The sequence below is a fragment of the Macaca thibetana genome, chromosome 6, assembly GCF_024542745.1.
Source record: "Macaca thibetana thibetana isolate TM-01 chromosome 6, ASM2454274v1, whole genome shotgun sequence".
Classification (NCBI taxonomy): domain Eukaryota; kingdom Metazoa; phylum Chordata; class Mammalia; order Primates; family Cercopithecidae; genus Macaca; species Macaca thibetana.
The window spans coordinates 11,895,812-11,921,324 of record NC_065583.1 but is presented as its reverse complement, the minus strand read 5'-3'; the positions used below and the strand labels follow the sequence as shown (position 1 = coordinate 11,921,324).

Below are 25,513 nucleotides of genomic sequence, written 5' to 3'. Positions count from 1 at the left end.
TGGCTAATCAATGTATTGTACTCTCAAAAGTCCTTAGACCAACAAGTGGTTTTTTTTTTTTTTTTCTTTTGAGACTGGGTCTTACTCTGTTGCCCAGGCTGGTGTGTAGCGGTGTGATCATGGCTAACTGCAGCCTTTACTTCCTGGGCTCTGCTCTTCTCACTTCAGCCTCCTGAGTAGCTGGGACTACAGGCATGCATCACTATGCCCAGCTAATTTTTAAATTTTTGGTAGAGATGGGGTCTTCCTATGTTGCCCAGGCTGGTCTTGAACTCCTGGGCTCGAGTGATGCAATTATAGGTGTGAGCTACCATGCCCAGCCCCAACAATATATTTCTTCAGTGCAAATTTCTCATAAAGTGTCATTAAAGCTGTGACCTATGATTTTATCTACAATTTTAAGCAAAGCAGAATCAAAATTTTTGTCATCTATAATTTTCTGTTTCCATAGAACTGACACTTCGTTGCAATTAAGAACACTTCTTTTAAGTGTTATCTTTCATTATTCTCCTTCCAAGAGAATATAACCCTAGATTTATGTTCTCTAAATCACCAAGTGTTCTCTAAGTCCTCACTCTTCTTATTGAAATGTTATCCACGTGTCACGGACTATCTCAAATGCCACCTCCTCCATCCCTTCAGCCAAGATTTACTGACTCACTCCTATGATGCAGGTACTGTATCAGGCACTTGAATTTTAGTTCAGCTCTCATGGAGCTTACTCCTTAGTAGGATGAATGGACATGAATTACACTTACTGGAATTTAATTAAAAACTGAGATTGGGCTCTGAGAGAAGGGACATACTCTGTTAGATCCTATAAAGTCTTCTATGAACCTTCTGACCAGAGCTCATGAGAGGGCTTCTGAAGCACTCAATGTGTTTTGTGACTCTATCAGTTGGGACTCTGGTTTCAAGCAGCAGAATCCTACTCTGGTAAATTTAAGTAAACACAAATGTATTTAGAAGAAAGGGAACAATCCATAGAATCAGAGGAAATGCTGGGAAACTAGTTATCAGAGAGGAGAGACTCCGAATCTTGGAGGGAGAGGGGACTCAGCATGCCCCCCGGGCAGCCTCCTTGGGGCACTTCTGTGATGACAGCAGAGCCCGAGAGACTGCACATTTCTCTTTTCTTTTCTTTTCTTTTCTTTTTTTTTTTTTTTGGAGATGGAGTCTTGCTCTGTTGCCCAGGCTGGAGTGCAGTGCTGTGATCTTGGCTCACTGCAATTTCCGCCTCCCCGGTTTAGGCTATTCTCCTGCCTCAGCCTCCCGAGTCACTGGGATTACAGGTGCCCACCACGCCCAGCTAGTTTTAGCTTTTATTTATTTATTTATTTATTTATTTATTTATTTATTTTAGTAGATGTAGGGTTTCACCGTATTGGCCAGGCTGGTCTCACACTCCTGACCTCACATGATCTACCCGCCTTGGCCTCCCAAAGTGCTGAGATTACAGGTGTGAGCCACCATGCCCAGCCAAGACTGCACGTTTCATGTAGTGCATAAGAGCAGTCTCTGCAGTTGGGCTGGATTTACCACTTACTAGCTGTGTACACATGACAAGTCCCTTTGATTCCTCATCAGCAAAATGGGGAAATAATATTATCTACCTCCCTTAGTCACTAGGAGAATTTACTGAGATGATTCATGCAGGACACTTGCAACAGTGCCTGGTACATTGTAAGCACTCAAAATACTGTGTATTAGTACCATTGGCAGTTATCGTTATGAACATTCCCTCAAGATTCAGATTTCAGGAGGCCATCCTAATTGGGGCCAGGTGTCCAGCCCTTCTCCACGGGAAGGCAGGGAGCCTATGACAGCTTCTCAGGATTATAGCCCATGACAGTATGGCTCCCCCACGTACAGTCAGGGTACTGTGCCAGAAGGAGTGGGTGGTAGCTCTTGGGCTGACAGAATAAGAGATGTCCTCTACCTCTTCTGAACTTAGTCTTATTCTAATTTCTACCATTGTTCATTGGTTTTGCTTTTTTTTTTTTTTTCCCTGTAATCACCTCTGTCACTTTTTAAGTACCTAATGGGCAAGAACCACATCTTATCTCTGTACCTCCATAAAGAGAGTATCTTCCACATTAAAGATGTCCAATATCTATTTGTTAGATTGAATTAAAATGAAATCCTGGTGTGTATGATTCACATTGCAGCTCAAGCAGCATCTGAGTGGGGGCAGCTTGACACATTTTGGGATTTTTTTTTTTTTTTTCCCTCAAGGTTTTCTGTTTTCAAGGGAAATATGGAGACAAAGCTGTGAAGGGCTTCAGAATCTTCCAGAAATTTCCCTGAAACAGCAATATCAAGAGACATACCCTTCTCTGCAAGAGTTTTCATTTCTTTCTTTCTGTTTTTTGAGATGGAGTCTCACTCTGTTACCCAGGCTGGAGTGCAGTGGCATCATCTCAGCTCACCGCAACCTCCATTTCCTGGGTTCAAGCAATTCTCCTGCCTCAGCCTCCTGAATAGCTGGGATTATAGGTGCACGCCACCATCCCCAGCTAATTTTTGTATTTCTAGTAGAGATGGGTTTTCGCCATGTTGGCCAGGCTGGTAAATGAAAGCAATATGCACAAGGATGCAAATGGAAGGTTGTTCATTTTGTACTGTCTGTACCAGTGAAAAATGTCCAGTATTACAGGTACGGGCTGAATAGAAAAATACATCCATAATAAAGAGTACTATAAAACAGTTAAAAATAACTAAGTTTGTCCCTAAATGTAATAATACAGAAAGTGCTCCAAGAAATATTAGTGCATGAAAAAAAGTCAAGGTTCAGAGTAATATATACATCATGGTCCCCTTGTATAAAATGGAAACAAAGCCAGAATAACTATATGTTTTATACTGATAAACAGATAAGTAAAATTGTATAAAAGGATCTTGGAAGTTTATAATCACAGTATATGACTTAAATGCAAAGTTAAAACAACACTAGATATTTCATATGGCACATTTTATATGTATGTGTATATATAAAATATATAGAATATATTAGAATATACATATTAGAATAACTGGTTGCCCCTGGGTAGAAAGGGTTAGAAAAGGGACTAGAATTATGAATGATGTTCTCAGGAAATCTTAACCTAATCTTTAATATTTTAATTTTTTACAAGGAGAATGTCTTCATGAACTATTTATTTAATGAAAAATTATATGCATATATGAAAGAAAAGAAACTAAAAAATGAGGAATTCTACATGCTTCTGAACTGTCTTTATTCCAGAATGCCGGGACATTCTGCTTCCTGTCATCACCAAAGAGCTAAAGGAGCTGCTGGAGCAGAAGGATGAGATGCAACACCAGGTCCTGGAGAAGAAGTACTGCGTTGAATTGCTCAACAGCATCTTGGAAGTCCTTAGCTATCAGGATGTGGTGAGTCCTCCTGATGATGTAGATATCCTGGACTCAGACTAGGGCTAAGTTGATTAAATTGTGAAATATTGATGCTGATGGATAGCAGCTAGAGTCTAAAGATAAAAGTCAACGGCTTGCTCAGCAGGCCTACTTTTCCTGTGACTGACCCCCATTGCTGTGAAGGATGGCTAGGGGACTAGAGTTAATCATGTAGCATTTTGTCACTGTGTGTCTTGTCGGCGAGGCTTTCTCAGAATGTGGGTATAGACATTATTGCAGCCTTTTTAGATGGCTTGTCCGTGTACTCATGCCCTAGTTTGCAGGGATGGGAGGAAGAGTTTCCTATGCCTAGACAGCCAAGAAAACTCTCGTGTCTGCTTTCTTAGCTGATTTACTTGGGTTTTGTTTCTTCGGTTACCTTTTGAAATGGCAAAAATTATTAAGCCTCTTCCTGGATGAGCAGATTGCCAGGGCTCAGATTCCAGAGATAGGGCATGGAGTGGGATGGTGGTGGCCATGAAGTCATTGTATGTTTTGTAGACATCATTCAGAGATTAGCTGGGGATGGAAACCAAAGGAAAGTGTCAGTGGGAGTAAGCGGAGGGCTTCCAAAGGGCTGAATCTGCAGAAGGTAAGCCAGATGAAGTGGTGAAGACTGAGAGGTAGTGATTAGACCCAGGCCTGGAATTCTTAAGCACTGGAAGATGGAAGGAGGGTGCTTGATTTGACCCAGGTTCCTCTGGCAGCTCCTCTTTGTCCTTGAGTAATGTCCAGGAGGTACTCAGTCCTTAGATGGGACTGGCTTCAGAGGACTGCATAGACCCAAATAACCAATACACTTTTTTCTAAGTGTTGGTGTGAGCCTTGCCTTTTTCTGTCTCCTCCCTAGAACATCCTCAGAGAAGAGCTTTCTAAATGAACTGTGTCTATGATTGACTGTAATTCGAAAACTCTGCAGAGCAATGTTCCTTTACTGGTCAGATCCATAGTCAACCATTATGATCAATTTCCTTGCATGCTGCCTCTCCTGTCTCTTCCTGTCCACACTCACCATCCCAATTAAGCTGCTTCTTGTCTTATTATTACATATGCATAACTTGCTTCATTCATTCATTCATTCATTCATTCATGCAGAAATATTAATACATATGATATACCCAGTGTGCGCTAGGCACTGGGAACAAAAAACCTGTCCCCGATATATAATGACTAAAATCTAGATGCGTATTTGGGGTAGGTACAAGAGCTACAAAGGATATATGTGTGTGTATGTGTTTATGTGTAAGCATTTTTGTCAAGGAAGCCTACACAAAGGAGGTGAAACTTCAGCTAGTATTCAGTGGTGAATAATTAATGATCATAGCTCTACTTTATTTGTTGGTTTCTAGGCACTGGGCTAAATGCAATCTGCACATTCTGTCTGCTCACCCTGATCCTAGATACTAAGGCTTATCATTCCCATTTTAGAGATGAAAAACCTGAAATTCATACACTTCATTAACATTTGAGGCCAAATAAATAGAGCAAATAAATGTCAGGGTCAAAATTCAAACCGAGGTCAGTCTGATTCGAATTCTGAGTAATCACAGGCATGGGGCATATAAAGTCATGGTCTTTTTCTTCTTTTTTTCTGTCTACTCCTACCTCATGTAATGGAAAGACAGTATAATAACCAAGAGCTTAGATATTCAAGATTCGTTCAGATGATGATGTTAGGGTGATGATGTTTCTATAAGGACATTCAGTAGCTAGCTGTTGAGCTGGTTCCAGTCTTAGCTATTTGATCTTTTTAAAAATTGTTTTTTTAAAGGGAGATTTCAGTCTTACTCATAGTGTAGAAACATGAGGGTTTGCCGATTGTTTCTGTGGTAACATCCTATATAATGTTGCCTCAGTCAGGGAGGTTGATCATGCCTGTGATCCCAGCATTTTGGGTGGCCCAGGGAGGACGATTACTTGAGGCCAGGAGTCAAGGTTTCCATGAGCTGTGATCTTGCCACTGCACTTCAGCCCAGGTGACAGAGCAGACCCTGTCTCTCTCTCTAAAAAAAGTTTGCCTCTTTCTGTTGAAAAGCCAATCCACAATGTTTTTTACATTTTAGTAATGCTCAGATCCCTTTTAATGGAGAAAAATGTGGATCCTTGGGAATATGCCAGTGTCCCCCAGTTTGAGGGACCCAGTTATGATGTGCTAATTGTCAAGTTCCTGGTTTGGTAGAGGGATGGCCCAAGTTCACGGTTGTTTGTGAAGCAGGATGCTGCGGCTCTGTCCATCCCAGGGGAGTGGCCTCCGAGAGCTCTACCCTGACAGGCTGTCATCATTTTGCACATTCCCTGACATCAGACACTGGTGAGAAGAGGCTGCTGTCTCACACACCCTCAGTACTTAGGGCTTCAAAGCCAAGAAGTGAGTGGGAGGCTCTGAGCTCCCCATGGGGGATTGTGGCATCTGGACTTGAGGTGTGTGGGAGGTGCGTGTCACTCTCTCCTGCCTCTGAGTGCCGTGCTTTTATAATGAATTCTGACTGTGGGGACTAACCCACCCCTTTCTCCGGGTGAGCAACTGTCTTTGCCGGATGGGTTATTAAATACTGTTATCACCATTGAATTTGGTATAAATTTTCATGCTTTTGGTGAGCTTCACATCTCACCTCTCCAGCTCATGAAGATGGAAATCTCTCTTCTCTTCTCAAAAGCTTCTTCAATGAATAGGAGGCATTTAGTAGCCATGATTACTTTGAGCTAAACTGAAAATCAGAGGCCCAAAAGTACCTAATCTAAATTTCTCATGTTCTAGCATATAGCGGCTCTCAACATTGCCTCATTGCCTGCATAGTCATATCGCCTTGAGAGTTTTTATTTTACTTATTTTTATGCCAGGTTTCTGCTTCTGCCTCCTGAGTAGATAGAACTATAGGTGCCAGTGACCACACTTGGTTAGTTACTTAGTTAATTTGTAGAGACAGGGTCTCACTATATTGCCCAGGCTGGTCTCAAACCCCTGGCCTCAAACCCCTGGCCTCAAGTGATCCTCCTGCCTTGGCCTCTCAAAGTGCTGGGATTACAAGCCACCTGGGGAGCTTTTTAAAAGTCAAACCAGCAGGAGGCAGCCAAATGGGTAGGCAGATAGGGGCGGGTCCCCGGTGAAACCCCATCTCCAAGCCAAAGACAGTTTAAAACCTGAAAGCCAAGCTATATGTTAAATCCTCAGACTGGACTGAGAACTTGTCTTAGTGTTTGGCACACTTTCCTCTGATTAATCCCCACCCTTCACTTATTTTACATAAACTTACCTTTTCCTAATTGGTTTTCTACGCTGTCATGCCCACCTTTGAGTGTTGTCTTCACTTTAACCTTTTTTTGCCTACTCACAAACCAATCGGCAGTCCCCATTCTGAGTCCATTAGGCCCCAGAGCCAGTCACACAAGGTGTGGGGAGGGACAGGGCGGGCACAACTTTCCAACCTTGGGGTAGGGGAACCAGTGCCCCCCCTCTATTATGTCCCCCCTGCCCCACTGAAAACCGTTTTCACTGCTCAACAAAATTATTCTCCAACCTCCTCACCCTTCAATGTCCCATGTATCCTCATTCTTCTTGGGTGCAGCACAAGAGATCAGGAACTGCTGAACATGGGTACAAGCTATAACATAGATGGTGAGCTGGATGGGCTGAGCGAGGCCTGGGCAGGGCGTCACTGGCTGGGGGTCCCCGGCTTGCAAAGTGACTGAGAAGAAAAGTCTTGCATCAAAAGCAGTAATACCTAGGCCCCTGTCCCAAGTATTCTGATTGAATTGGTCTGGGGTTGGTGGGGCATTGCAATGAGAAGGTGATGATTATGAGGTGATGCTAACTGTCAGCCAATGTGAAGAGCCACAGTTGTAGTGCAGGTCTCAAACCTGAGCAGGTACCCCCAGTAACCTGGAGGAGCTGTTAAAACACATTTCTGATCATTAGTCTGGATGGTGGGGTCCAGGCATCCAGTAACTTATTTTTCTATCAAGTTCCCAGGTGCTGTTGATGCTACCAGTGTAGAGACCATGCTCAGAAACCATTGCTCTAATTTGACCTATTTTCTTTTTTCCTTTGGTATTCACTGGAAATAGAGGAATAGCTGGGCTCATTCTCTGTTCTTTACCTTCTTAATTTAAGAGCCCTGTCCAGTCTATAAAATCTAGCATCTTCCAATATGCATTTAATAAACCATAAAATGGCAAATATTTCAAACACATTAATTTGTACCCATAAATTCATTTTCATGCGATAGAAGGGACACGGAATATGCAAAGATCCAACTTTGAAAATTCAGACCATAGAATGTGCTGTTTGCTTTCTACAGGTACCAACTTCTCAAAATTGAACATTTAGATGAAAACAAATAAAAAAGGCCCCCAGAGCAAATGTTCTGGGTTTTTCTCCTGGTTGTTTGGACCTTCTCTGCTGACAACAGCATAGCCATTTTTATTGGCTTTTAGTTGACATCATGGAACAACACATTGTCCCAACCCCAAGCATAGAGACTACGTCCACCTACTGGAGCCGTTGCCCACGGTAGAACCACATGTGAAAATTTAGCAATTATAGGGCAGGATGGCAAGCTTCCATTTGGGGGGCGTTGTGTGTTTGGGGAATGGGAGAGGATGCTTGTCTTCAGTATTGTCATTGTTTGGGTACTTACAGCTCAGAGCAGCAGGCCAACCTTATTCTTTGAAACCCTGGGTGTCATGGTAGGACTCAAGGGGAGATGTCTGCCTTAGCCTGGGTGTTGATTTTTTTTTAATGCTAGTGTTGAATTGCCTCACCCAGCTTGCTCCTGGCCTCTTAGCATATGAAAGGGACCAGCTCAGGTGAAGGATAAAAGGCCTGACTTCTTCCTCTATTAACTCGTTTTCTCCCCCGTCACTGAGCAAGTTTAGTTGTCAACTCCAGTTACTTTGAAGGGCGGTTTCACACTGGCTTCGTTCTGTGCTTTGCTGGCTGCTGAGTAACTGATAAAATTTAATATTGCTCCAGACCCGGAGGGAGTTGGTTTTTCCCCTCTTAAGACAAGGTTGTTGCTTTTATGTTTCATTCCTCAAGAAAAAAGAGAGTCATTGTTTGCTACTCTGCTTAGCAGTCTTAAAGTGGGTAAAGATGACTCCTAATTCTCAAGAGGAAAAGGTGTCGATTGTATCTGAATTGTGGACATAGGGAATCCCCAGAATCATCTTTTTAAAAAAAATTGTTTGAGTCTATTGGCTAAGCCTGAGTGGGGGGGCTACCAAGGTACTCTATTAGTCATGAATGGTTTGAGGGTTCTGATTTTGTTTTGTTTTGTTTTGAGATGGGGTCTCACTCTGTTGCCCAGGCTGGAGTGCAGTGGTGCGATCTCAGCTTACTGCAACCTCCACCTCCTGGGCTCAAGCAATTCTTGTGCCTCAGCCTCCTGAGCAGCTGAGATTACAGGTGCCAGCCACTGCTCCCAGCTAAGTTTTGTATTTGTAATCGAGACGGCATTTTACCATGTTAGCCAGGCTGGTCTCAAACTCCCGACCTTAAGTGATCTGCACACCTTCGCCTCCCAAAGTGCTGGGATTACAGGTGTGAGCCACTGCACCCGGCCAGGTTTTGATATTTTTATTCACAACTTAGACACCGTTTGGGAGGCTTTTGCTTTTGCTGAATGCAGTGTCTCTTGCTTGAAATGCTCTTCCAATTTCTCACCTTTCTCTGCAGGTAGAATCCTAAACTCGTTTTGGGTTCAGCTCAGATAATACTTCCTTTCTGAGATTTTCTCAATTCCATTCCCTCTTCCTTCCCTTCCCCTCTGCCCGCAGGCAGAATTAGGGACTTCCTTGTCTGTGTTTTCACAACCATGTGTGCACCCTGATATCCCAGCACCAATCATTTTGTGTTATTCTCTCCTGTGTAACAGAAGGCTTTGAGTGAGGAAGCTCAGGGAAGCTCAGAGAGCAAAGCATACCCCCTGACTTCACAGAGTTTATGCTTTCAGCTTCGGTCTCTCCCATCCCACTTGTACTGTCTATGCTCTGGCTCCATGACAATTCTTTCAATTCCTTGCTTGTGCAGCACTCTCTCACTTCTCACTGCGGCGGAGTGCCGTTCACACTGCCTGAATGCATCACCTCTGCTCTTAGCCTAGCTAAATCCTACCTTACCCTCAGAAGTCAGGTTGAATATCTCTCTCCTGGGAAGCCTTCTCTAATCCTCTCCCCTACGTCTCCTGTGGTCCTAGGAGCAGCTCATGCTTGCTCCATTGTGGCACCTGTGTTGTCACCCTCTGTGGACTTTTCTGTCTGTCTGCAGAAACCGGAGTGCTGTGAGGAGAGAGATCTTGCTGCTCTACCCCCCGCCCACCCCACCCCAGCACAATGCCTGGCTCTTGAAGCTATCTGAAGGAAGGAATAAATGAATGAATATGTCTCACTCCAATTAATGGCACGGGCTGATTTCTCCCTGGGGTCTTGTGCGCTGAGTGCTAGCAGGGTATTCTTCTTTTTGCCTTCTTTAGATGTCAGGTGCAGAGGGTTGAATTAGTCACACTCCTGAGTTCATGACAGGTCATCTTCATTGGTCTGTGCAAGCTCCTCCCCTGTTCTGTGTGTGTACTTGCGTGTGTATTCTGTCATAAAACAAAATTGTATCAGATTGATTTTAGTGTTCTAATTGACTCTTCTTAGTGATTCATGAGTCAGGCATTCGTATCTAAAAGACAGAAGAAGCTCTCTTGGGCGCAGCAGAGCAGTTGGTTATTGTAAGGTAGCTTGAGCAGGAAGAAGGAAATGGGATGATACAAAAACGTGGGTTGGTTAACATCAGGTTACTTGTAAGAGTTAAAGCAGGGGGACTTCCTTATCATGCCAGCTCAGGTGACCATGCCCTTTCCATCTGATTGCTGTGAACCTTCTGTTTTTAAGAAAAATTGGTCTGTTTGGGGGATTTTCCTACTTCCTAACGTTCCCATTTTAGTATGACACACTTAGTACAGGTGACTCCATCTTGGTTTGATCTGGGCCTAGTGCAGTAGCTCAGTTCAAAACAATGGACTCCTATGATTTTATTTAATAATTTCTTACCCTTTATCCCCATCTTCTACTCCCATTCCACATGCTCCCCACCCCCCATGAATGATTTGTCTAATGCGTTGAATATGCATGTGTGGTTTTGGGTGCATGTATGTTTACACAGACATACACAGACACACACACACGCACTCATGCCTCTCCTTTGAAGAGGATCAGATATGGACAGCAAAGGGCATTAGCATCTCCACTTGTTAGAATCCCGATGGGAGGGGAGGGGACTGTGGCATGAGCAGGAGTCCTCCAGACTAGAGGGCATTCTTGGTAGAGTCCTGCCCCTGACCTGTGTGGGAAACCAGTCCACCCTGCCGGTCTATGCGTGGGCGCCTTCTTCTGAAGTGCATCCTCTGTGGCCACTCTGAGCTCTGGGTTCTCTGATAAGCCCAGGCAGTTTGCCTGCTGCAGGGTGGAAGGGAGCCTGCCACTGCCTGTTTGTATTACTATTTAATTCCCAGGAATCAATACCACCCTGCAAGAGCAGCAGGGTTTTTTTCTAACCTATCTGCTCCCTCATATTTCAAATAAAAGGCAGGGAGACAAGGCTTGTTGAAATTCTTTTGTCTGTGGTGCATTCCAGAGAGCAGCTAATTAAGCCCCAAACTTGAGGTTGAAATACATGAGATCACTGCACCTTCTGCTGTGCCCAAGGCTGCTTTGTTTTCACCCCTTGCTTTTCCTCTGGCTTCCATGGAGTTAGAAATGCCCTCCTGAGGCCAATGGCACAACTTCCATGGATGATGGTGTACCACACACTTCCCCAGCACCTTCTAACTGGCAGCGTGCGTTCTTATACAACACAGTTGTTTGTTTCCGGCCCCAAAGTGGCAAGGTAGATTTTACTACCCCTATTTAACTGGTGAGGAGGCTGAGACTCAGAGAGGCTAGGTGACATTCCCAACTCAACAGCCTCTCATGCACCACTTTGCCTCCCCCCACTCCCCATCTACACATCGCCCTTAACAGCACTTTCACCCTCACCAATTCCCTAGAGGAGCCTGCACAGGCTTTAAGTCAGACCGCATCTTGTATCCATTCCAGAAATATTTAGAAAGTACCTATCCTATGCTCTATTCTGTGTGCTGGGGCTACGGCCGTCCGTGAGCAGAGCAGGGGATAAATTCTAGCTCTGCTGTTATTAGCTATGGGACATTGAGAAGTCATCTAACTTCTCAACCCCAGAATGGGTCCTCAACCCTGGGTCCATGGTCTGTTAGGAACCAGGCTGCACAGCAGGAGGTGAGCAGCCAGAGTGAGTAAAACTTCATCTCTGTTTACAGTCACTCCGCATGGCTTGAATTACTGCCTGAGCTCCGCCTCCTACAGATCAGTGGTGGCATTAGATTCTCATAGGAACGCGAATCCTATTGTGAACTGCCCATGAGAGGAGTCTAGGGTGCATGCTCCTTATGAGAATCTAATGCCTAATGATCCGTCACTGTCTCCTATCCCCCCCAGATGGGACCATCTAGTTGCAGGAATACAAGCTCAGGGCTCCCACTGATTCTACATTATGGTGAGTTGTGTAATTATTTCATTATGTATTACGAGGTAATAATAATAGAAATAAAGTGCACGGTAAATGTAATGCATTTGAATCATCCAAAAATCACCTCCTCCACCATCCTTTTCATGAAAAAATTGTCTTCCATGAAACTGGTCCCTGGTGCCAAAAAGGCTAGGGATGGCTGCTCTAAGCTGTCTGTATGATGAGGATACTGTTTTCCCAGGTGTGGCAGAATGACAGGAAACAAGAGCACCTGTGAAAACATCCAGCCTTATGCCTGGAACATAATCTGCACTCTATGCACGTGGCTCTCCTTCTTCCCTCACTGTTCCGCTTCGCTCATATGCTCTTTCTGCTGTCCCAGGCTGCTTCTAAAACATCCCTAGAATTCTTTTAAGGACAGTACAGGGCCAAGTGGCTGCCTGGGAAAATGCAAGGCAGGCACTGAGCCTGGAGAGAACTCTGTAGCCCCGTTAGTATTGAGGGCAACCCCCAAGCCAGCCCTGGTGGCAGCCAGATGGTTTGGAGCCCTCGCAGGCCCCACAGAAGGCTTGCCAAGAAGCGGCAGATGCTGCTGCTGGAGGCAGGCCTTCCCCGCAGGGCGTCTGGGCCTCGCAGGAATTCCTGGAGTGACTGGAGAAAGGTGTCCTGTCCTTTCAGGGGCTCCTGCAGGGAATTCCAGAACTTCAGAGCTCCTGATCACCATTGAACGGGGCAGTGAGCTGGAGCTGGCTCTTTCCAGCTCACAAGAACCAAGTATGAAATGTTTAGGAATTTTGTGAGGCAATTGTTAAATAACTGCCATTATTAAAAATTGTTATAAATCTCTAATTAAATAAACTATATTAAAATCTAAGGTAATAAGATCTCAAAACTCAACAACTTCCTGATGAGCTGGCTCCGTTTCATTTTGGTCTACCCTCTTGAGGTTATTTACATCTATTGTGTCTGTGCGGTGGAAACAGTGTCTCAAGCTCTGCTGCTGTGCCTTGAAATCAACCAGGAAGGGAATGTTAATGCCACAGAAATTGGAAAACGTTACATGTATCCAGGACTTTATTTTTTTCTTTCTGGAAAAACAATGGATAAACATCTACCAGCACACCCCTTCCAGGGACTCAAAAAAATGGCCCCAAATAAGAAAAATCCAGAGACCCAAGGGATCTGCCTGTGCACTTCCCTTCCCCTGGTGGACCCTAAATCCGCCATCCTCTAAGGGTTCTTGAGGGACTTGGCAAAGCCAGTATGCTCCAGGGGTGTAGTGTTTTTAAGACAAACAAAACACCCAACATAGACCAAGGAGGGGAGATAGGTTTCATTTCTCACGACAGTTCTCATTTGTGTGCTGTGGCTTCTTTCCTGATAGTGTTGAGAATGTCAAAGTCTCCTGCAGGGCAGTGAGAAAGACAGCTTTGGTTCCTGCGGTAGGTGAGGGGTGGGGACCATGAGTTGGGTATCATGGATTTGCTATGCCTAAACTAGATGGCCAATTCCAAAATGTGGGGAAGGTCATTGTGACGGGGAGATTGTTATCTTTCACCTCAGTAGGTTTTGGCCTTAAGTAGGACATAAAAATTAGGAAAAGTTGATTTTTGATTCGACAACCACCACTCAGATTCATTGCTGCAAGAACCATCGATGGTTACTAAAAGTCATGGACAAAAGTCTGATAGGAAACAGGATATTTGCATAATCTCAAAGTATCTTCCCAAAGTATCCACTGATTAATGGCACAGGGAAAGATAGTAGCTTTACAGTGGAGACACCTGATAGACTTTATCGTAACCAAATGAGCAAAGGGAAACCGCCAGCAGGGAGACATAGTGACGTCATGTGCCTCCTGACAGGATGCACTGAGGACTGTACATCTCTTCTATAGGAATATTGCCAAAAATGTACAGCCTCAATCTGATGATGAGAAGACATTAGACAAACCCTAACTGAGGAGTGAAAAATACCAGTCTAGTCCTCTTCAAAAGTTAAGGTCATGAAAGACTGTGGTACTCTTACAGGTTGGAAACATGACAACTGGATTCAATGTGGGATCCTGAATTGAATCATGGACCAGAAAATGGATGTTAGAAGGAAAACTGGCAAAATTAGCATAAAGGCTACAGTGTAGTTAATAGCATTGGACCAATGTGAGTTTCCTGGTTTGATTATTGTAATCTGGTAATATAAGAGGTTAGCATTAACCAATGCTGGGTGAAGGGTGCATAGGAACTCTCTGTGCCATCTTTGCAACTCACTAGGAATCTAACATTATTTCAAAATTTAAAATGTTTTTAAAAAGCTTATTTTTGAAGTATTTAAGGGATGATCACTCACTTACGAAGAATGAGGTTTGAAGGTGAGCAGTTCTGCCAAGTATACTTATTTCTATGTGAAGGGAAATAACACATAGAAATTAGTGTAAAAACCTGATGGATACAGGATTTTCTGCTTTATGAGTTAAGACAACAAAATTCACAAAGGACTAGCCTTACTAGAAAGTTCCATTTGCAAAATTCCTAACTGCCTCAACCAATTAGGAGGCCAATGTAACCTCCCACCAAATGAATGATTAGGTAATTGCATGACTAAACCAACATTTAGCATGACTTAATCCAGGACTAGGCTCTGGGGACGTGGGACTTGGAGGAGCATAGGAGCCTGTCCTGTTCTCAGGGACCTTGCAGCCTATAATATTTCACACAGGCTATTTGACAGCCCTAGCCATGTGGTAAGTCCTAGGCCAGGGTATAGGACTTGAGTGTCAGCTGATCTTTGCCTAGCGAGCATGGAAAATGGTTGGTTTGGCATTGCTTAGGGATGGTCTTTGGGTTGTGTATTCTCAGGGAATTCATCTGGAAAATAAGAAGATAGCTTTTTCTCACAGTTGACTAGACCTATCCCTAGTAAAGTTAATGATCCACCAGGTTCAGTTCCATGAGCACCAACTAGAAATACTTCTTCAGGTATTCTTTAATATTCCATCATTTGCCATGACCAAAGTTTAAAGAAGTTCACCTACAGCCAAATCCACACTGGCCTCACACACTCCCTCCTTCCTGTCCTTAATCTCCACATCCTTCTTCACTGCCTCTCAGAGCCAGGATGAGGGTGAGGCATGGCCCGGGAGGAAGGGCAGAATGTAATGGGGCACCAAAAATTCAGTAATCAAATCAAATAATACCGTGACATTTAAAAAAAATCAATATTTTGTTATTTTGTTTGCCATGAGTTTTTGCATTAATTTTTTAAACAAAACATTGCATTGTTAATTTTCTTGATTACTGATTTTTTTGGGACCCCTTCAATTTTGCCCCCTCGGCTAGTGTCTCACTTGTTTCACTCTTCCCCTAGTCCTGGCCCCTGCACAGCCCTCTCATCAACACTGGCTGCCTGCACAGTCCTCTCGTCAACACTGGCTGCCTGCACAGTCCTCTTGTCAACACTGGCTGCCTGCAGTAACAAAGCTGGGCTTTGACCCATAAACAGCGTGGCGGCTTGGAGGGATGGAGAAGGTACCTTTCTATTCTCCCTCCAAGACTGTGGAGGGGCTGCGGAAGATTTCTATCTGCTGGGAACCCTTGCATAAAAGTACTAGTTGAAAGGAACAGCCATTTACACTCTAAACCTTCACTGGGGCAGCCACTTGGTTTCCAAATAGCATTTCTTGCATAATGTTTGAATTAAATCTCCCCTTCGAAGTTGGGAGGCATGAGTTAAAAACCCTCTCAGCATCAGAGAAATATAGCTATGTTTGGTCCAGGTTACAGTTGCTGAGGGAACTATAACTTTGATTTGCTCTCCTGGTGTAAATGTAAATCCTTAAGTGAAATGAGTTAAGCGAGGGAGGAGGCGCTCTGTTTTTAAGGATGCGTTTGATCAGCAGCTCTGTCTATGGTGCCCCACCTGCCATGCACAATCTGAGAGGCAGCAGCCAAAGACTGCCGCGAGGAAGCTTCCAGCAAATGATCTAAGAGTTCTAGAATGGACGTTGTCTCAGGGAGGTTTTTAGATCAGTTTTGTCTTAGAGATAAACACAATCGGTTTAACAGTCTGGATTGGCAAATGAAGTTTAATTTCAGCACAGTTTCTGCAAGCCACCTAGCATGCTAAAGTCATCTTTGACCCTCTATTTATTACCTTGTCTTTGGCCCGAAATCCAAACTCAGCTTCCTTTTCTTCTCCAACCATATTTCCAACTGTTTTCAGCCTGCAGTTTACATTCTAGCACAGCCAGACTCGCACTCTCCCACCAAGCCTTCATGCTCTTTCTTCTTTCTTTGTCATTTACCCTGTTCCTTCCATCTGGAAGGGGTTCTTTTGTTCCCTCTTTTTCTTTTTTTAATTTTTAATTTTTGTAGGTATATAGTAGGTGTATGTATTTATGGGGTACGTATTTATGGGGTACGTGAGATATTTTGATACAGGCATGGGATGCGTAATAATCGCAGCATGGAAAATGGGGTATCCATGTCCTCAAGCCGTCACCCTTTGTATTACAGTCAATGCAGTTATACTCTTTAAGTTATGTTAAAATGTGACAATTAAATTATTGACTACAGTCACCCTGTTTTTCTCCCTTCTGTCTGTCTTGAAAACCTTCAACTGGTGGTTTACAACCTGAATCTAGCTCATGTATTGTGTCTGGCTTGCAGAATTATTTCATAAAACCCACAGTCCCACTCATTCCTATTGCTTTCTAGATGACTGGGTCCACACTTTTATATTATCCATCCTGACTATGTAGACATCTGAAATGTGACCTCTGAGAGCCAGACCCTGCCTTTCCTAATAGGCCCAACCCAATTCTTCCTCGATTAAGAAATCACCCCAGGTTCTTTTAGCTCCATCTCACTCACCACCTCTCCTGCATTCTGAAAACTTTCGGCCTTATCATAGAATTTAGCACTTAATTATATGCAGCTTGACATTTGCTCTTGTCATGGTAGGCCTTTCTGGCACATGTTGGGACAAAACTAACACTTTCTGTCATTTCTCTTTTCAACTAAAGTAGTATCTTTCTATCCAACAGCTCACTAAACATTATCTAAGCACCTATGATCTGTTAGGTACCATGCTAGGCCTTTGGGATGCAAAGGTGTTGAAGACAAGCTCCTCTCTTACTAGAAACTAACTTGGAGACCTTATTTCCCAGCACTTGGCCTCTATTCATTATTTCAGAGCACATCTAGTCCTTCCTAAGCCTCACTGCCTGGTTAACACTCCTCCCACTGCTACAATAAACGTTCTTTGAATATTTAAATCATACTTGTCTTTTGAAGCCTGGGTCAATTTCCCTTATATTTGCCTTGCCTGATCTGTTTCACAGACATGTGTCCACCCCTGTCTCTTGGAAATTTGACATAGGCCATCATTTACAGAAAATGTTGTTCTGTGGGTGTCCTATATGTGGCTTACAGACTCTCCAAGGACAGAGCTGATCCAGTCTTACATTTCTCCTGTATTTCCACACTGCGTGGCCATAGTGCCGGACTCCAAGCAGATATTCAATAATTAATCTCCGTGGTTTGATTGATCCTCCCATCTTCAATTAGTCTACTTTCAAGAAATACATGGTGACACTAATTTTATTTTTTATACTCAGTGGAATCCAGTGAGAAAGGTAAATCTGCTGCTTTTGCATTAAAACATCGCATAAAAAGCAGGTACCAACTTTGAGTACTGCTGGGCTCCCAAAGTTGTTTATACATCAGTTTAGAATTCAGCCTGCATTTTCCCACAGAAATAATGCCTTGGGGTTGGTCACACCCCCAGGCCAGCCTACATGGACATGTTTAACCTGTAATGTTTTGAACTCTGGGGCAGAGATTAGAGCTCACATTTTCCTCTCCTCATTGCCTGAAGAGTGTGGAGGTTGTATGCGCTTCGCCTTACCTGACAGTCACCGCACTGTGCCCAGCTTTACAATGTCTGTTTTCTTATCTGGATAGTAACCCCCATGAGCACAAAGACCACATCGGTCTTGTTCACTTCCACATCCTAGCACAGTGCCCAGCACATTTATTGAGCAGTCCATACGTACTTGTTGATTTGGATTGAGTTAAATTCTAGTTGAAAGATGATGGACTTTGGAGACACACAGGCATGGATTTGAATTCCAGTGCCATCACTGACTAGCTGAGTGGTATTGGGGCCTCTCTGAGCCTCAGCTTGTCTCTCCATATTTTGTTAATTCATAACACCAAGTTGCTGAGCATGTGGTTAATACCAAAATGTTTCTTCTTTCCTTCCTTACTACCTTAATCTCTCAAAAGCATGTGATTAATTAATTAAGCTGTCTCTTCTTAGTGCACTATTTGTTAAGGTGGTGGTGACAGGGCAGGCAGTATTCCATGCTAGGGCCTTTTCGCAGCTTTTGGGAAGTGTTGGGTTCTATTTCCAGCTCTAGTTCTAACAGGCCGTGTGACTTGAGATAGGTCACGCAAACATATCTGTGAAACAGCAGTGAGCGATTCCAGTTATTTTCAGGCTCTTCCACATAAGTATTAATCATTTCAGGTGAGTGAATATAAATGCTCAATGTTCTGGGGGCAGAGTCCAAAGGTTGAATTTATTTGAATTCAGTCTTACGTTTTATCTTAATTATTCATGCATACTTTATATTCTAATTCATGGTGGATACTTGTTTTAAAAATATTGACATAATGTTATTCATGTTAATGAATGCTTGCTATAAGCCCAACTCTGTCCTAAGCCCTTTATATTCAGAAGTCAGTTTATTTCTACCACAATTCTTTGAGTAAGCTGTTATCATCTCCATGTTACTGTTGAGCAAACTGAGGCTTATATGAGTTGAAATAAGTAAACTCAGGCTACAGAGCAAGTTAGTGGCAGGGCCAGAATTTAATTTGTCCAAATCTAAACTTTTTGCTTATACTTCATTAAAGGGTACGTAAAAACAGAGACTTCCCACAGTCATCAAATATATTAACAAAAATGCCTTCGCTTTTATATCTGGGGGCAAGGAATGACATGATTCAGTGAGGGTAAGTGTAGTTAACCTTTCCAGAAATACCCCCAGGAGACCAATTACTTATCTGCTTAAAAACTACCCTTGGCCGGGCCCGGTGGCTCATGCCTGTAATCCCAGCTACTCGGGACGTTGAGGCAGGAGAATCGCTTGAACCCGGGAGGCAGAGGTTGTGGTGAGCCAAGATCACGCCATTGCACTCCAGCCTGGGCAACAAGAGCGAAACTCCATCTCAAACAACAACAACAACAACAGCAACAACAAAACTATCCTTTGCTGGGCAGGGTGGCTCACGCCTATAATACCTGCACTTTGGGAAGCCAAAGCTAGGGGATTACTTGAGCTGAGGAGGTTGAAGCCAGTCTGAGAAACATGGCAAGACCCTACGTCTTCAAAAAATTAAAAAATTAGCTGGGCATGGTGGCATGCACCTGTAGTCCCAGCTACTCAGGAAGCTGATGTGGGAGGATCGCTTGGACCCAGAAGCTAGAGGATGCAGTGAGCTGTGATCACTCCACTGCACTCCAGCCTGGGCAGACAGAGCAAGACCCTGTCTTGAAAAAAAAAAAGAAAACCTATCCTGGAAGACGAGTCACAACACCACACCCTCTTGGCTATATGGTGAAAAGTGAAGAAAGAAGAGGAGATGGTACATATAGGGGGAATAAGTAAAGAAGTTGCCAGCATCTTTGTTTTTTGAGAAGACATGACTTAGCACATCTATTATTTTTCATCAAACTCTGAATTGATAAGATGTAAAGTAGTTTAGACAATGTTGCTACCCATCTGTTCATTCTTTCATCCAACCATCCATCCATCCCTCCACTGACACGTTCATTTTGTGTATTTATATATGTACTTAGTGTTTACTCTGTATTAAACGTGACACTACACTTTGGACTTTCAAAATGGAAAGGTGTGGTCCCAAGAAATATGAACAAAGTTTTGTGGGTACTCAAAAAGAATATGCAACTTTGTCTGGGGTAAGGTGGAAGTTTGGAGTGGTTGAGTTCCCAAAGATGATGATTGGGCTGAGTTTTTCCCTGGTGAACAGGATATTACCAGGTAATCAAAGGGAGAAGGACATCTCAGACACAGAGAAAAACATGCTCTCATCTCTGGTGGCTCTCATCTCTGGGGAGGACGAGCCGACCAAGACTGGTTGGGGTAGGGCCTGGGAGAAACGAAACCTGTCCAGACCCCAAGGACTGAACTCTCTGAAGAAGATGCCTGTAGTCCAAGGTGAAGGTGTGTTGAACTCTGTTTCCCATAGTGATTGTGGGAAAATCATAATCAGAATTCCAGGGAGAAGGTAGGAATCCAAGAGTGGTTGGTCTGACTCACTGCAAGTGAGACTTGATATGGTTTCAAGGAAAGGGGCTGACAGCAAGAATATATAAGAGTTAGTTCTGTATTATTAGGCTCCACTCTTATTATGGAGAGGCATTGTTATTATAAAGCCTTACTTACTACATTGCAAAGAACACATCAGGTGCATGTTTCTCCCAGCTGGCTCTGCAGCACCTCCCTCAGGACACCTTCTCACATTTTCCTAGATTGGGTGATGACATTTTTCCTGAGCTTTCTCAGCTCCCTGTAATAGCACTGTCAGGATCCTTCCTTTACCATGTGGTTCTTCCCTAGTCCTACATTGCTAATACACTGTGCTCTCTTAAAAGCAGGGGCTAGATTTTCTGTCTCTGAATCAGAATCCAGGACAGAGTGTGGCACGTAGTGAGTCGGTACCACTCCATATTGAAATTTATGTAGAGAGCTTTTACAGAATAACAACGCTTGAGTCTCATCACCAGAGACTTCGAATTTGTCTTGGGTGGAACCTGGGCATGAATATATTTATATATATGGAAAATCCCCAGCTTGTTCTAAAAATGCAGCCATGGTTATAGACCACTGAAGCAGATGCTTAGATAATGCTTCTTGAGGTATTGGACCATAACAGATATAACAGATATTACCTCATTTTTTGGTAAGGCAGAGGGTTGGAGAGGAGCTGCAACCTGCTGTTGAGGCAGCTTCTCAAGGATCTCAATTCACTCCAGGCCACAGAAACCTGGGAGCAGATGACTACTTCGAGATGCTGCATACTTATCTGAAAGAAAACCTTAATGTGCTCCCAGGAATAAGCTCATGGATTTGCTTCAAGATGACGTGGTTATAATAACCAGCTAAGCTAGGCTGTCACTGTTGAGAATGGAAAGTGATCGAGCATTCATAGAAACTGCTTTCCTGCTCACCAGCTTGTTGGGGAAGGCTCAGAGCTACGGATTAAAAGTGGGGGCACCGAGTGTGTTACAGAAACTGGAAAATGAAGTGGCCATCTTTCTACCATCCAGAAAAGCCACCAGAAACTGTAGATCAAATTGGGAAATTTGGAATAAATCAAGGAAAATAAATGAGTTCTCCCTTGCCCAAATTTATTGTAGTTGTATAGGTGGATCTGGGAGATTTAGTGGAGGAAAAGGGAGCACACAGCCTAAGCTTTCCAGAAAGAGCTGGGGATGATGGTGTTAGAAATGTGACAGAACTTTAAAAATGTTGAAATCATTGGTGACAATTAGAAAACAGTAAAAAAAAAAAAAAATCAACAACAACAAACAAAACCCAACACACATGCTTTTTCAATGTTAAAACCGAGGCACATACTCTGTTGCGGGGGGCGGGGTTAAGAGAGAGAGTGCTTCCATATTTCCCAAGATGAGGAGAAATGCCCTTGTTCTAGGAGGCTGTGATTTTGCCAGCACCATGGAGAAGGGCACACATTATCTCTTGCTTATTTTTTATTTATACAGATGGGTTTCTGGGGACGGTTTTGATTGTATCCAATCTGAACTGACAAAGGCAACCCTGATGTCTGTGTAACTGCATGCATAGATCAGAGGATACAAATTCACTCCTTAGATCTATTGGTCTTTTCTGGCCAATTCTGTTGCATTTTAGACTGACATACTTCCTCTGTCCTTTCTTAGCAAAGGAAATGAGGTTCAAGGGTGAGATTTAAAAACCTCCCTTTGCTAGTAATTTTTCTAAAGTTTCTGATAGAATTAATCCCTAAGCAGACTGGTCAGTGAGAGTGGGCTCTGAATTCTGGCTGAGGCACAGGATGCTGTATGTTTTATGAGATTGGCCTCCCAGCTTGGTTTTGCACCTGCCTGACTTGGAAGGGATTTGTGGGAGGAGTCCATTTTGAAAAATGCCGATAGTAGAGTTTTGATTTGGGGAAACCCTGCTGAGGAAACTGTCAGTCATCACTGAATGAGCCTCTGATGTCTGTGTTCTCTTTCTGGAGGGTGGTGGGATGAGTAAGGGTATTTTCACTGTAGGAAGGAGGATAGAATGTTGGATATGTTCTTTGGTTTCTCTCATTCCCTGTCAAAGAACCCCTTAGTCTTTTGTATGTGGTCAAGCTGTGTTGTCAGGACAGTTGAAGAAATCTGTGCCCAGAAGCTTCCAGATCCTCTATTCTAGCTCTACCCCCTCATCTAAGAATCTCTGCTTTCTCTCTGCAACAGTTACATGACGTCTCCTATTCGAACTTAAATCCACTTAGTTAAATCACAGCAATTACTTATTCTGTGACAGGTACTTGTGCTAGGTGTTGAGCCCAAAGTAGTGACACAGACCTAATCCCTGTTCTCAAGTAACTTACCAATAATTCACAATCTGTTTGTTTAACAGTGTAAGCGGGGGCAGGTCCGAGTGGATTATGTTATGACTCCCTACCTCAGAGGAGCTTAGAATTTTAATGCTCTCATTCAGGACTGGTGATGATGCAGAGGCATGAATAAAAGCAAACACTAGTTTGCCATTGGATGGGGGAGAAAAGGGAGGAAAGTCATGCGGGGAGGGAGGGAGCTTGTCCTATCTAGGATGGCTTTCTGGATAAATAATTGCAAAGATTTTCACCACCATGGAGTCCTTTTCTTATCCTATGCCCATGGATGCATGTTTTAAAATACACTGTCTCTCAGAAAAGCAACATGCATTAAACATTGATTAATGTGGTTACTCATTTAAATTAATTAATACTATAGAAACATAATTCAGAATTTTCTGACCAACAGAGTTAAACAGGTTGTCTACTTAGAGTTTATCTTGTTCTCATTCAAACAAGGAATCTTGGCATTTTCATTAGCCCATGCAGTAATACTGAAGACGAGTGGGTGTACAATTTCTGTTAAGCTTTTTGAAATATTGCAAATAGCTCATGTACCCCCATTTCTGCAGTAAAAACCTTACCTGAGACCATTGCTGCAGGGCCATTTGCTCATGTAGTTCAATTTTCACTTAAGCTTTGAAAGTTTACACATTAGGACGGTGTAGGTACAGAACACAGGGCCTGAGACTTTATTGGCTCAGAATATTTGTTAATTGACATTAAACTATTAAATATCAAAATTCAAATAATTGCTTAAGTATTTAGAAAATGAACAGTATATTAGCTAGTCAACTACAACTCAACAGTTTTGCAATTATATTTACATTGTATTTATTTGGAGAGGTTTTTTCTTTTTAACATCTTTGACACGTGATATGAAATGGGGCCTTCAAAAGTCACCTTGTCTAGAGCCTGCTCTTTTGTCTAAAGAGCTGCAAGAAAGGAGACTGAGAGACTGAGTGGTATAATTTAAGACTGCACTCCAGCCTGGGCGACAGAGCGAGATGCCGTCTCAAAAAAAAAAAAAAAAAAAAAAAAAAAAAAATCTAAAAGCAGATGACCCTGTTCTTCCTGGAAAGTAGACTGGAGATGCAGGTCCCCTTGGGCAAGACATATCTGCTATCTCCTATTCTATTGTGTGGATAAACCATCATTTATATAATAGGATCCCCGATTTGGGGATATTTATCTTGCTTGTTACATTTGGGTATTATATGTAATACAATGTTGCTATAAATAGCCTCACACAGTGCAAGAGCCTTGCAACCAAAAAGACATGGGAGCAGATCCAGCTCCATTGCCTACAGTTCTGTGACTCTGGACAAGTTGCATAAACCTTTAGATTTCCTCATTTGTGACATGGGAAGAACCAGGGTAGCAGATTTACAAGGTTATTCCGTAAATTAAATGAGGTGGCTCATGTAAAGCATTTATCATAATGACTGGCATATATTAAGTGCTCAATAAATATTGAATGATAATAATAATTAGAATGTATCTTACTTTATATCTTAAAATGGGGTAATACTTATCTCCGGGGTTCTTGTCAAGACTCATTGAGATATTGAACACAAAGCACACAGCCCATTGCCCAGCACATAGTAAGAATTCAACAAATGTTAGTTTTGCTTTTTATCTATTTTTTTGCACCTCACAAATTTTTCCTGTTTTGAAGAACAAAATAGTAAAGTGGAGCCCATCTGAGGCACATCTTCATAAGTGTCTCCAACCAGCCTTTATTCATCAGCATTAAGATATTGAACATACAGGCTTTAGGAGGCTTAATTTTTTTCTGCTCTAGCCGTCAGGTTGGAGGTTCCAGTATATTTTAATAAAAACCCTTGCAAAGCAACTTAGAGGATCTAAATAAAAAAAATGTTTTGCTCGTTGAGTTGGTTTCATAGTTGTGCCTTTTAAAAGAATGTTAACCCATGTTACTTTGCAGTGCTTTTCTGTCCATTTAGTAATGTTGGCAACAGTGATGCAGCTCGTGAGCCCCAAGGTTACATCTAGAGCCCCAGCATGGGGTGGGAGAGCTGCTGGGGATGGGGAAGGAGGAGAGCCATTCCCACAGCAGCCTGACACCCCTTAACACAGGGCTTCCTGGGTGTACGTCCCTGGGATGTATCCACTCAGTCTCCTATGGACATGGTTCTTTAGGATTGCAGCCTGACTTTCATTTCTTTCCAATGGAGAAAGATTTCTATTTTCATTGTTACATATATGATGATGAACATTTCCAACAAAACAAAGCAAATAAAATTATCCCTTTAACCTCACATCTGTCCCTCCTCCCTCCCACTCAGTGATATCATTGTTAATGGTGTGCAATACATTTTTTCCAGACTTTCTGGACATAGAAAATAAAATTTTAAAAAAAAGGATTATATTGCATATGGTGCTCTGTAGTCTCTTTTTAATGAACATATTTAGGATATCTTTCCAGGTCAAGATCTATCTACCTTCTCCTCCATTGTGTGAATAAACCATCATGTACATAATATGATTCCTGATTTGACCACATTTATCTTGCTTGCTGCGTTTAGGTATTATAAACAATGCAATATGCTACAAGCAGCTGTGCACACAACTGTTTGTCTTATGATGTTCTTTGGACAGATTTACAGAATGATTTACCATCTGCAAAGTGCTGCCACATCCATCCATTTATGTGATCCAAAGAGGTGGAGGCAGAGGCAGTCACAAACCTGGACTTGAGTCAGGCAGGCCTGGGCTGGAACTTGGATTAGCAGACCACAGCCAAGTACTTCACTTCACTCATCTCTAAATCTGGAATTGTAGAAGTATTTCTCCCATTTTATATGTGCTTGCAGGATTCCTTAAGTTAATGTATGTAAAATACTTAGAAAAGTGCATGCCACATAGTAAAAACATT

The 25,513-nt window shown here is 42.8% G+C and overlaps 1 protein-coding gene across 3 annotated transcripts in view; it reads left to right on the top strand.

The window, feature by feature from the left end:
- The window catches only part of DOCK2 (dedicator of cytokinesis 2), a 433,847-nt gene that overhangs the window by 158,765 nt on the left and 249,569 nt on the right, over positions 1-25,513 (top strand). For all 3 annotated transcript variants that reach the window (XM_050794630.1, XM_050794631.1, XM_050794629.1), the window contains exon 26: positions 3,245-3,393. In XM_050794630.1, the coding sequence (XP_050650587.1) occupies positions 3,245-3,393 (149 nt within the window). The remainder of the gene's footprint in view (positions 1-3,244; positions 3,394-25,513) is intronic.